Below are 12,903 nucleotides of genomic sequence, written 5' to 3'. Positions count from 1 at the left end.
AAACAGCCATAGAGTCTTGGAAGCCTTTTCCTTAAAAAGGTTCATTCTGTGTCATTAACCAGTCAAGGGAAAATGCAAACGAAAGACAAAATATAAATGTTGCATTTTTGTCTGTCAGTGAACTTTTCTCTAAATCATGATGTGGAATGGTTGTAGGATCTTCTCTGTTCGCACATAAATGTGATATAAAAGATCTTTGGGTGTTTAGTTACATTTAGATCACATTTAGTGATCACTGATGAGTTGAGTACTTTCTATCCAGATCGACATGTGTGTGCCCTCAGCAGTTTTGCTTTTCCTAGGACTGAGAATAGGGTGATTTGTTCTTTTGTACAAAGCTGGAATGAGGCCTCACATTTTACCAGTTTGTTTCCGTATCCATCAGTTGGGCACTTGCAAAAATCCCTTTCTTGAGTTTCAGTCCCTCGTGGCAATGGCTTTCCTGCAGCCCTGGTGGCATTAACAAAAGTGTCCTCAGCTTTGCTTGTGCAGGGGAGCGGAGCTGCCTCTGGTGGCACAGTGAGGGGTCAGTCTCTGCAGGTGCTTGCCTCCCCTGTCCCCGCAGGTACTGAGAGCAGCCTGTTCTGGCCTCCCTGCTGGCTTTGATTTTCAAATGGTAATTAGGAAGAAAAGAACTAAATAGGCCCAACTCCTTTAAAAAATCTCACCCAAACCCCCAGGTCTAGCAAACTGATCAAGTATTAATAACCTTCTTCTAACTGCTTTCTGCTGAGATTATCCAGACATTTTTCTTTTTCTTCCTACATTGCTTCCCATCAGTTTGCTTGCTGTTGACTTGCTTAATATTTATGCTGACCCTCCTGGGAAAATTCACAGCTTGATTAGAGCAGAAGCTGGGTTCCTTACTGAGTAGCGTGTTCAGATTTAATGGCATTCTGCTTGCCACATTTGAATACAAAATGCTCTCCTCTGCTTCAAGCTCAACAGCTGTTGTGTACATTTCTGTAGGCTATAAGCTAAACTTTTATTCCTGGGAACAAGAGTGATACAGAGCAAGGGACATGTTACAAGGTTTGTGTTATCAATAGATCTTTGTTTACAATAGTAACAATTATATTGTGGTATTTCATAAATATCAAGCAAGTTGGACAAAGTTCTATGTTAGGAGATTGCAGGCAATAGATTTCAAAACTGCATTTTCCTTGCTTGTTTTATAGCTCTCCTCACTGTTACTTTTTCTAGCACTTTTTCTGTCACCGGGGAATCAGAATGTTATTAAAACACCATTAAATACCCACTGAAGTTGCACTTTATATTAAAAATTAATGTAAATATCATCCGCAGAGCTCAGAAAAAAATTAGCTGTTTCAAAACAGTTGCAGGTCTTCATGTGAAATGTATGCTTTTTTCCCTCTATCAGGCAAGTACCACTGTCCAGTTCTGTTTACTGTATTTACCAATAACTCCCATATTGTGGCCATCAAGACCACTGGAAATGTGTTTGCCTATGAGGTAGGTTCTCTGTTGCATTTCATTATTAATATTTTGTACTTGATGCATTTCAGTCAAAATCAGAAAATGTTTCAGAAAAACAAATAAATTTTGTTCTAGTTTTACAGCCAGGGAAATTAAAGGACAGGAGATAGACTGACTTCATAAATTGTTGTCCAACTTTAGCCTTCAAAATAGGAACAATTTTAGAATATTAATTAAATAGTATTTCTAAAACCTTTTCTTAAGTTAATCTGCATGTACTGAATCTTGTGTTCCAAAATGCGTAGCTTTTATATGCTTCTCGGTTGAATTAATAGACAAATTTTCTGTTGTCTTCTTTCTGATACAGTGTCATCACAAAATCACAAATTGCCTCATTTCTATTCATATCAGGGAATAAAAAAGAGCATTTTAGCTGGAGCTGGGGGAATAGGAGAAAGAATGCCTTAATGGACACTTAAACTGCATTTTTATTCATGTTTTGAGAACATTTATATAAATCCAAGTGGAATTTTAATCGTGACTTCTTTGCATAGTCCTTACTGTAAAAGCAAGATTTATTTCTTTTTTTCAGTAGCAAATAAATCTTTCAATTAATGAATCCATATCCAGTGCTGTAAAAAGTCTGAACACTGGAACATTTTTTTAAATTCTGATGTGATACTCAGATACTGAGGGAGGAACAGAATGAAACCATTGCAATCAAGAAAAAAGCTGGATTCATCATGGTTTTGGAAACTTGCTCTGATGTAATAGAGCTGTCTTTACCTGTGACAGTAGGCTAGATCAGGTTGAAATAGAAAGTATTTTCTGTTCTTTCTGCAAGCTGGAATCTTTGGCTGCTGGGGTTTACAGGCAAGGATGAGTTTAAGAGTGGTCTTTGTTCAACTCTGGTCAGTACTGCAGAACTCTTCCTCTCTTTGCTGCAATTTGCTCTACTGGGCTTTCTGAATGGGCTGTGCCAAGAGGGTTTGTGCCCCATGTGGTACCCCATGAAGTAATAGCAGTTCCTGGTTTATTATCAGCATGGAATTAACTTATGGACTTTTGGAGGTACTGGGACATTATCACTTCCATCTGAGGACCACAGAGGACATAAGTAAGATAGATTCAGGGGTCTTCTGCAGGTAAGATCTTAGAAAACTGACAGCAAGGGTTTGTTTTTTTATTTTGGCAGTACTTTTATGATTAATTTGGTTTGAATGATAGACATAACTATGGAATGGAGACTGCAAGGTTCTTCTTAAAAAAACAACCCAACAAACCACACAAACCTGTCGTGTTTTGTAGGGATGAGAGACAAAAGCTTCTCATTTGTTAAAGCCCACACTGAAAATATTGCAGCTGCCAGTTGAGAATGAGGGTGAAATTGTTTTCTTTATGATTTGGTCTTCAACATTTTATTGATATTGCCTATTTACTTGTAATATTTACACACAAGAATCAGATTTTCAGTATCTGTGTCTTTTGCCTGGCTGTTAGGCAGTTGAGCAGCTGAACATAAAACCAAAGAGCTACAAGGATCTCCTGACAGATGAGCCCTTCACTCGGCAAGACATCATCACGCTGCAGGTGAACTTTTCTCTCTGTTGCACCTTATCCCATACAGGGTTCTATTTTGCAGAGGGTGAAATGCTGCTGTGTACACTGTTCTAGCAGGAAAGTAGACTAGCTGAACAGAGAAACTTCACTGTATTTTCTTTGTTATCCAGATGAGCCACAAAGGTTCCATCTGGTGACGCAGTCGGGATGAGTAGTAACATGGTCTGTGGTATCAAAAGAAACAATGTTTAGAATGTAAAGTATTTAAACTTTTAGACATGTTACATTAAGACTGAAGTGGATTGTCCAACTTACTCTTCCAAAGATGTATACAAGAGTCAAAGGTTCAGAAAAGTATTTTCCATGGAATGTTTTACTAAATGTACAGTAATGCAGCAAATCAGAGGTCTTTCTCTAATTGCTTGTTTGAAATGTTTTGCTTCTTAGTAGATACCAATGTTCATTCTTTGCTGATTTTAAGAAAATCAAAACCTAAATTAAAAGAGCGTTGTGAATTTTACGGTGTAAAAGATAGTTATTTACAGATGAAGTTTAGTATCCAAAGATCTAAAACTTTTGTTTAAAAGTAGGTGCTTTGAAGCTTGCATAATTTCAGAACAGGGGGAAAAAGATTCCTGGATCATTATTATTGAACTAATGAATGAGTATGCATCTCATGAACACTTAATTGCCACTAGCCAATACCAATACAGTCTAATTCAAATAGAAGAATATTTTTCATTTATGTCTAAATTTAAATAAAGTGTAACCCTTCTTACTTACTCCCCACTCACTCCAGTGCTTAACAGCATGTTTTTCAATATTTTTCCTCTGTTCCTTTGGGCTTGTTGGTGTTCAAGCTAATGCAACGAAGTAAAATGTTTTTATTCCAATGGATGCAAAAAATAGGGCTTTTTTCTGATTGAAAGCTCCCAACAGAATGTTATTTCTGTGTAACTGCATGGTTGCTAATGGATTTGGGAAAGTAAAAAAAGACAAATGTCTAAAAATGTGTCTGTGCACCCATATGGAAAACCAAGTTATTTTGAACAAACAATTGAAATGTGCAGTCACTAAAAAATATTTTGGTATGTTTTATAGGGTTGGAATTGAATGTATGCATAAAGACTGTGTTCTTGTTACTTGCCTAGCTTTGATTTTTCACAGCTGCTCTAGTCCTCTGAATCTCAAAGTGCAACATCTAAAAATTTAGTCGTTCCCTATGTGAGTTTTTATCAGTATTTTTCATCTTCATTCTTGACACGTTGGGTTTCTGTCTTGCTTGGAGGAATATGTCTAATATGAAACTGAGTAGACTCTGATAGTTGTGCAGTCCAAGGTCCCAGCCACACAGGCCCTGCACCTCTCCCACCTCCATTTAGGGTGGCATTCATAATGTGTGAGTAGATTTGATCCTCCTAAGTAAACAGTTCATTGTGGATTGGTGTTAACTTCTGCAGTGTACAGTCTTGTGCTATACTCAGTTCTTAAGTAAGTTTAGAAATAGCAAAGACACCCCCATCTTGGGATTGGACTGCAAGAGATTTGACCATCTGAATGCTGTTGACCAGATAAAGTTTGACCTTTTACCAGATCAGTTCATAAATATTTTTTTCAGAATTATTTTTAACAGTCTAAAATGGCTTCAGGCTGTTGAAGGAGGAGAGCCATTGACTACACTGCACAACACCCACTGCAGACCTGCACGTAGAGCTTCATTTCTCCTATTCAAATTCTGCCCTACCCTGACTTGCTTTGTTGAGGCCAGGATTCAGCCTGAAGTGGCATGACTAGCCTGGGTTTTAGAATTGCTTAAGTCGATGTGGTAGAGAAATGAGTTGTTATTTTCTCACAGTGTTTTCTTCATATAAATTACTGAAAGACAGACCGATGTCTCCTCTACGAGCTCTCTTGTTGACAACACTGCAGGCGGCGTGGTGGCTTCAGACTTCACACTGCCAAGCTCCACCACCTGTGGCTCTGTTTCTTAGCCAGAGTTCATAACTGCAATCTGTTGTGTTTCAGAGCTCTACCCCAATTCCTCTTTCTCTTAAAAACCTTTCAGTTCTGTGTTGAAATTTATCACTTTGTTGCTTTCTCATTCCCCCACGTAAATTGAGTGCTGTGGTATCCAAGAGAGCTGGAATTGAGACTGAGTTGGTATCACTGACCCCGCTGTTTGGCAAAAAAGTAGATATAAAGGAAGTTGCTATAAAAAAACATTCTTTGCTTTGCAAATAACAGCTGAAAAGGGCTGTCTGTAATAACTGTGTTTAGCAATAGAAAATAGCATTTCCAGAGGCTGACTCTGAATGTCCTAAGAAACATTCAGAGGGTTGCCTGTGCTTGGTAGCAAAATACAATGTGATAAGTGGAAAATATGAATGATGTATGTTTACAGATTATTTGTATGATCACATTTTTCCTTATTGATACATAAAGGACAATCCTACATCTGCTTGGATATTACCAGAATAGTAATTGACCTCAAAATTGGCTTCTCTCTCCTAACATATATAAGTAAAAACAAAACAAAAAAGATTTGCTCTTTTCAGAGGAGGCAGAATTGCATAATATGCTTTTCCTCTTCTTGGTGCTAAACATTATTCAAATACAAGTCGTAATCCACCCTGTTATCTTTCCTGCTAAGCACCATCTCATCTGGTTGCTTTGAATTTAGTAGCAGTTATTTATGTTCTATTTACTTGTTAAAAAGGACAACTTCTTTTATTATTTGAAACTAAAAAAAGCAGAACCACAACTTCAGTTGTTAATAATACTGTGTTAGGTCTATGATGTGCTTCTCTTTGTAAAGGAATCCACCATGCTTCCTACACGTAGTCCATATACAGAAATTACCTTTTCCCCCGTTGAAATGCAAATGTCCTGGGGTGGAGCATGGCAGTTTTTCATCAGCATATGGCCATATTATCCAGCCAGTCAGGGCAGGAGGTAAAGAGTAATACCATATCCTGGTGTGCAAGATTCATTAGCAATACTGAATGGAGCTATTCAGGTGGAAGATGTCATGGATTCTAGTTTAGGATTTTGCTGATGATGACAGAAATGCACATGACATTATTCCATATGATACCCTCCCTAGATACAGCACTCCTGGTATGACTGGGTTTTTAGACTGTAGCTCTTACACTAAAGTTTAAATTTTCTTGTCTTAGCTTTGTGATCTTACTACAAACTCAAGTCAAGTTTTCCATCTTCTGCAGTGCAGGTCTTATATTTTTCCAAGTTTCTCTCTCCTATCATTATTTCAGATAATTTTTCTCCCAGGTGTACTCGTTCATGTCTCTTTTAAATGGGATTTGCTGTTGTATGTTGTCTATGTTTCTCAACTTTAAACTCACTTATATTCTTTTCCTTGATGATGATCAGCTCAGCCTAACTCAGCATCTCTTGAAAATGTCATGAATGTGTTCCCAGCTGACAGACAACTCGAGTACTGTAAGATTAATTAGTTACTCTTAATGGGTAAGGCAGGATGTGAAGCGCTTGGAGATCTGGGGGACAGGGTGTCTGTAATGGAAAAGCTGATATTGTTAACATTTGTTTGCAGTGTTCTTACCTCCCTCTTCTGCTTGCCATTCTGGTACATTGCTGTTCACCATTTCAATTGGTTTCCCCATTTTGCAGTTGGTTTCAAGGTAGGATTGAGCACAGGTTTGGAAATAATAGTGCATTAGACCTCAATTCAGATCTAGGTAATTCTTCCAGTCCTATGTTTACAAGTTTTCAGCTAGTATTCAGTCTAAATGTTTAACCTAATTTGAGATTGTCTTCCAAGTAAAATTTTGGGGGATTTACTGCTAGATCTCAATGTCTACTGTCAAATCTTTATGACAAAATCTGGTAGAAATTATTATAAATTAGTGTGAACGTAAATTCCACGTGTGTTTCAATCCTATATAATGCCAATTATTCTTTGTGTAATGATGTGGAACTTAATAGTAAGCACATAAATACCTATCATCTGAATTTCCCCTTATAAGACCAGGCAGGCTGAAGCAAGTGTCTGCTCCAGATCAAGCTGGAGAGAGGAGCAGGGTCAGGTAGTGTTCTGCTCACACAGCAGTGGACTTCCCGTCCCAGCAAGCGCGAGAGGTCCTGAGGAGAGCAAATACCCAGTTTTCCCTTTAGATAGCACCCTGTCAATTTGTCATCCTCCACTGTGGCTCTGTTCACAAACAAGAGACAAATTTCAGTTTGTGAGGACACTGCAGAAATTACTCCTACTCTGGAAACTCTTCAAAGCTACTGCTGAGCTGTGTGCTGGCAGGGGATTTAATGAGAAGTGTGGCTGTGCTCAGTGGCAGTGCGGCAGGTGACGCAGAGGCACACGTGGGGGTTCCTCCTTGCCTAAGGAATGGCAATGAAGCCCCTGCCCTGCTGTGCCAGGGGTAGCAGGCACAGTGTTCTGGTGGCATCCTGCAGAGAGCCTTCCCTGGTAGATGCAGGCTAACAAATGCATCTTCTTTGCACTGCAGAAACGGAGGGGGGAAGAGAGGAAAGCACCAAGTCTGGTGCTTTCAGCTAACAGGTTTGCTGCTGTTAAAGGGGAAAAAAGCCACATAGTGTTATGTGCTTCCTTCTGTCAGTTTTATTGTTTCTATAGAGCCTAATCAGCTGTGGACAAGACATGGCTCCCAACAAGCTGTTCAACACCGCTGACATTTGTGGCAGGAAGCACAGCTAATGAGCAGAACTGGAGGTAGCTGAGCTGCACACTGTTAATTGATATTTCACTCCTCAGCTATTCCTCATTTGCTCTTTGTGTGACAGAAGGTCAAAGCAGATTTCCTCACGTTTGTGGGTGAGGTCTCTGTGAGGGAGAATCCTGCACCAATGGATGTGCAGAGTAGTGGGTAAAGAAGTGGGACATGGTTGGCATATGAGGCTGACAGTCCTGAGGATAATTAGGGATACAGCATGGATAACAAAGTGGTGAGAGAGAAATCAGAACTCAAAGAAATCACACAGTCTAAACCTGCTGGTTTTAACCTGCTTTTTGGGGGCTTGTATGTGGTGCATAAGAGTAACAGAGTTCAAGCTGTTTCCCTAAGTAGGTAAAACCAGAAAATGACTGGAAAAAAACCAAGTGGAATAAAACTTGAGATTACCTGTTTTCAGTGCTCAGCTTTCAGAAAAACATTAAAGAGATAATGAGATTTTTTAATAGTGATAATAGTTAGCAACACTTTGAAGTCTATATCTGTGCTAGTAATTTGCTAAACTTAAGTTTATGGTTTGTAACCTAAATAAGAAAAACCCTGAGACTGTCAGCCATGCTGTTTTGTGTATGTATTTTTAAGCATGCTAAGACAAACAAAAGTAGGCCATGGTTCATCTTCCTCTCTGGTTTCTGTGCACTTAGACAGAACTTATATCTTTAGGTCTTTGGGCTCCAGGCCTTAATCTTAACAGGATTGGGAGCATCCCCATGAATCCAGCCTTTCTCTGTGACCAGGAGAGGCAATTAACTCATTAGAGCTTGAGGCTTTGACAATGTGAGTGTGTCTGTCTGCCCATCTCTGTGGCATCTTGTTTGGACTGCTCTGATTCTGTGCCCAGTAACTGTCATGGATGCAACAAGAGGAGCTTGGCAGGCCAATTATTAGTGTTTACACAGTTTTCTTCCTGAAGTGATATGCCTAAAGACTTACAAACTTAGAAAATCTTCATAGCCTTACCTTTAAAAATGTATGTCTCGTGTTGTAGGACTCAGTACCACTAGTAAGGAAATGGTTTGTGTCTTCTGCAGCACAGGTTGGACTAGTCAGATTTGTTTCTCCTCTTGGGGGCAGGTAAAGGCAATTGGTGTCTTGTGTTTGACTTAATATTCACTGTAGTACTTTCACAGTATGCTAATTCTGATTCACACTAATTCTAATCAGACTAATTCTAATCGAACTTCTCGCAGTATATCAAGTTGCTATATTTTACAGGGAGAAATAAACATGTCCTAGGTAACCTGTACAAGATGATACTCAAATTTCAATTTGATGAACTATTTTTAAGGGGCTATTCCACAGACAGAGGGAAATCTCCTTTGGGGTAGGAGTGTGGGTTGTCCCCCTTCTCAAAGTGTGGTGAGACTCTTGCTTTGCAGAATCAGAAATACAAGGGACAACACTGTAAACCAAACCTTTGTCAAGGTTTCCACTGAAACAGATGGCCCACATGGCTGTGATGGAAGGACCTTGTACAGAGGACCTGGGTCACAGTTCTGGGGTTTGGAGTTCAGATCTCCCAGAGGGTAGATGTACAGCTGGTCTGCAAGGACAGGGAGCTGCCCCTGGGCCTCTGCTGTCCTTCACACGATAATAGATACACTGCAAAGAGGGGGCTGATGGTGATTTGGAGAGCCCTGAGAAATCCCCTGCAAGGAAAGAGGCTGTAAACATTTTGCTGGAGTTGCTCAATGCCTGTGATTAGGCTGGTTAAGCCACAGAGGTGTTTGAATGGACTGTGGCTGTTAAACGGTGTGAACTAATCTGATTTGTGGTACCCTGAGCACAAGGCCCTGGGTTTTATAAGTCACTGGCAGTTGTGATGTCCTTTATTTATTTTTAAACAATCGATAAGTCAATAAATGAAGACACTTTATTTAGAGGAATATCATGAAAGTGTTTTCTGTTTCATTTTTACTGCTGCCTTCCCTTCTGTCTATGAAAAATTGGTTTCAGGAGTCAGTCTTGCCCTTCAGCTTTGCCATGAACTGCAGACACGGATTGCTATAAATCCATTTATCTCTATTAATATTAATACACAGATATTTTTTCCCTTTCCTGAAAGGGTAAGCAGTCCTTCCTTCCTTCACCTTTTGAGGTAGTACATTTATGTGCAGAGCAATGATTGCTCTCTTGCAGCTTATGATTGCTGCAGGGTATTTCAGAGTGAAAATGTCTTGTGAAAACACACAACACAAAGTTCTTTCTCCCAACTTTCTCTGTGCATCTTGTTGACTGTCAGAAAGTAGGGCTCAAAATCATCTCTATTCACTTATGTAAATATGTGTTCAAGGTAATAAATAGTAAATACACCTGAGTGCTGGTGTCAGAGGAAACAAAAATGGCTAAAAAACACATCCAAATTTCCTGATTTTTAGTAGTTTTATTCAAAGATTGTCTGTTTCTAAAGCAAAATCCTAAAGAGGTAATATTTTGGGGCAGCTTTTTTGTCTCAATTAAGATCTGTTGGAGGGGTATAGTGGGATAGGAAACAATAGAAAATTGTTATCTGGTGATTAGGAAAGGGGACAGCAGAAAGCCAGGAGGTCCCATTAAGGTGCAGAATTACACAGCTTGATTTCATAAATGTGTTTTGGTTTTACTACCAACAATAAAACTAAAAATGCACTCTCTGGTGGAAGCATACCATTTCAGGGATGAATGAAAGGCATAATTAGATAGTTTTATAAATTATGGAGCTAGCAGCTCTGCTTGTATTAAGCATTACTTTTGGCAGAGATGAAATTGTCAACTTTTTATAAACCATGGTGGTTTGAGAACCTTTGTTAAATTTTTTAGGATAATATATTTAATACTATTCATGTTAGGTCGTAGTTTTTTGCATTATTTTTATCCTGAACTAGAAACTATTGCATATTATTTTGTTAGTTTGGTATTTTAAAGTTTGAATTGTTTTCTGTAACTTTCCATTAGTGACTGGGTGTCCTGGGCTGATGTTTTGACCTTTCTGTGCTGCAGAGGAGCTTGAGGAGAAAGCCTTGAAGTCATTGTAAGGAGAGGATTAAAGACTGTTTAATAATAGTTTGAAGTAACCTAGATCACCAGTAGGCATTCCTTGTCCCACTCTCTCTAACAAAAGGTCAGAGTTCTGCAGAAAGTTGCCTAGAGATAGCAGAAAGAATCACAGTTAATGGACTGTGTTTTTCTATTTTCCTCCAGTGGTCACTAAATTGAATTTTCATAACAGCTTTTTTTCTTTTTTTTTTCATCATTTTTAAACATAGTTCTGTAAGCACTAGTAAAAAAAACCTACTGTCAACACAGTTCTTACTGCAGAGACTTGCTCTGATGTTTTATTTGTATTTTGAGATGCATTGCAAAAGTTCACAGAGCATGTGCATATCAGGCCTAGGATTATAAATAGCAGGAGTTGTGCTTTTGCATAGATCTTACACCAAAGCTCAGAACAAAGGAAAGAACCAGGGGAGTGCATTGTTCTTGCTTCTCTAGGATAGAGGAGACTCGGCTGAGTTCTGCTAGTAACTTCTGTAGGTGATATATGTGTAATATTATGTTTGGAACTGAATTCCAGATCCTTAAGGAGTCTGTTGTGAACTGACTCGTTGCTGATGTTGGTTGGGGCTGATTGCTTTATATTTTTTTCATCTTTCTGTGGTTTGGGGAGTATGGAAGTTATTCTGTCTCCCTGTTTATTTGTTATGGTGTCTGCCCTTCAGTCTAGTCTGTTGCTTGGAATATGTGCCTACTAAGGTCTCTGATATTAGTTTTTTAAATTATTTTTATTTTCAGGATCCAACAAACCTGGATAAGTTCAACGTCTCAAACTTCTTTCATGTTAAGAACAACATAAAAGTAATTGATCCAGGTAAGGATGAATTGAAGGTAGGCTGAGAAAACACCAACCCAAACATGAAAAATCTGAAGATGGTTCTGTGGAATTGACTCAGTTTTCTGGAAGGACATCTCTCAGTGGTTAGTTATTATGCTCATATCTGGGGTTTAGGTTTTCTTAATCTACTGTTGTGCAAACAAGCATCTCTTTCTATTTAACCAATCAGAATAAGTGAGTATTATCTCAGATATGGAATATCTAATATCCAGCAAATAATAAGCATACCAAGACAGAGGACAAGTGAAACTTGTAAAAATTAAATATTAAATTAAAATATTAACTAAATCATATTCCACAGTCCAGTCCAGCAACCTCCTTCCCCTACTGTCACATTAAATGTCTTATCCTGGGATTTTTGTATCACAGGCCTGGCCATTCAGTGAGGAGATGAAGGACAGAAGTTTATATTGTACCCAGCTGTATTTTGTCTTTATTGTTCTATAAAAATTTTACAAGACTTGAATGGACTTAGATGATTTCTAGTGATTTCAAATAAATTTTCATGATAGTTGGCTGGATTTTCTTTTTCTTGTACATCATATTGGCATTTATTGTGCTATATTTTGGGTTACACTGTCATTTGTGTTATGCACTGCTATTTGTCACTGTGTCTAGAGGAATATAGATAGTTGCTAGACCTTTTTATTTATAAAAAGTAGCATTAATAGCTGGAAAATTTTTGTGTAATTAGTTCTGTAATAAACTAAAGGGGAACAAAATACAATGTTTCTTTTAATTCTGAATGATTTAACTTTGTCTTACCTAGATGAAGAAAAAGCAAAATTAGATCCATCTTACTATTTGAAAAATACAAATACAGAGACCCGAGAGACTTTACTGGAGCTTTATAAGGAATTCAAAGGTGATGATATTTTAGCAGCTACTATGAAGGCTCCTGAAAAGAAGAAAGTGGATAAGCTAAATGCAGTAAGTTGACTTAATTTGTAGTTCAGTACTGATTGACTTCTTCAAGAATGGTAATAGTTGTTTTTCTTCTTAGAGGCCGTATTGCAGTATAAACAAACACTGCTCCTTCTGTTTCCTCTCACACAGAAATTTGTCATAGATGAAAAGATGAGAAGCATATCAGGATTCCTTAGACATGCATAGTATGTGTCAGTGAGTTTCTATTTGTTAAATCATTGCAAATGAACCTAAACATTTGAGAACTGAATCAAAATGAGAAGGAAGAATCCTTATGATGTGGTTATGTATGTGCTGGCAGAAACTTTTTCCCAGGTTATAATCTCTCACTTTGAGTTTGTTTATCATTGCTTCCTGCATTTATTG

General features: G+C 38.3%; 1 protein-coding gene across 1 annotated transcript in view; it reads left to right on the top strand.

The window, feature by feature from the left end:
- Positions 1–12,903, top strand: part of PPIL2 (peptidylprolyl isomerase like 2) — a 68,205-nt gene that overhangs the window by 15,646 nt on the left and 39,656 nt on the right. Inside the window, exons 7-10 of the mRNA XM_038151990.1 lie at positions 1,382–1,473; positions 2,938–3,027; positions 11,511–11,586; positions 12,380–12,540. Coding sequence (XP_038007918.1) covers positions 1,382–1,473; positions 2,938–3,027; positions 11,511–11,586; positions 12,380–12,540 — 419 coding nt within the window. The remainder of the gene's footprint in view (positions 1–1,381; positions 1,474–2,937; positions 3,028–11,510; positions 11,587–12,379; positions 12,541–12,903) is intronic.

This window comes from Motacilla alba, chromosome 15, assembly GCF_015832195.1.
Source record: "Motacilla alba alba isolate MOTALB_02 chromosome 15, Motacilla_alba_V1.0_pri, whole genome shotgun sequence".
Lineage (NCBI taxonomy): Eukaryota > Metazoa > Chordata > Aves > Passeriformes > Motacillidae > Motacilla > Motacilla alba.
Note: the sequence above shows the minus strand (reverse complement) of the source record. Positions and strands in the feature narration are given on the sequence as shown.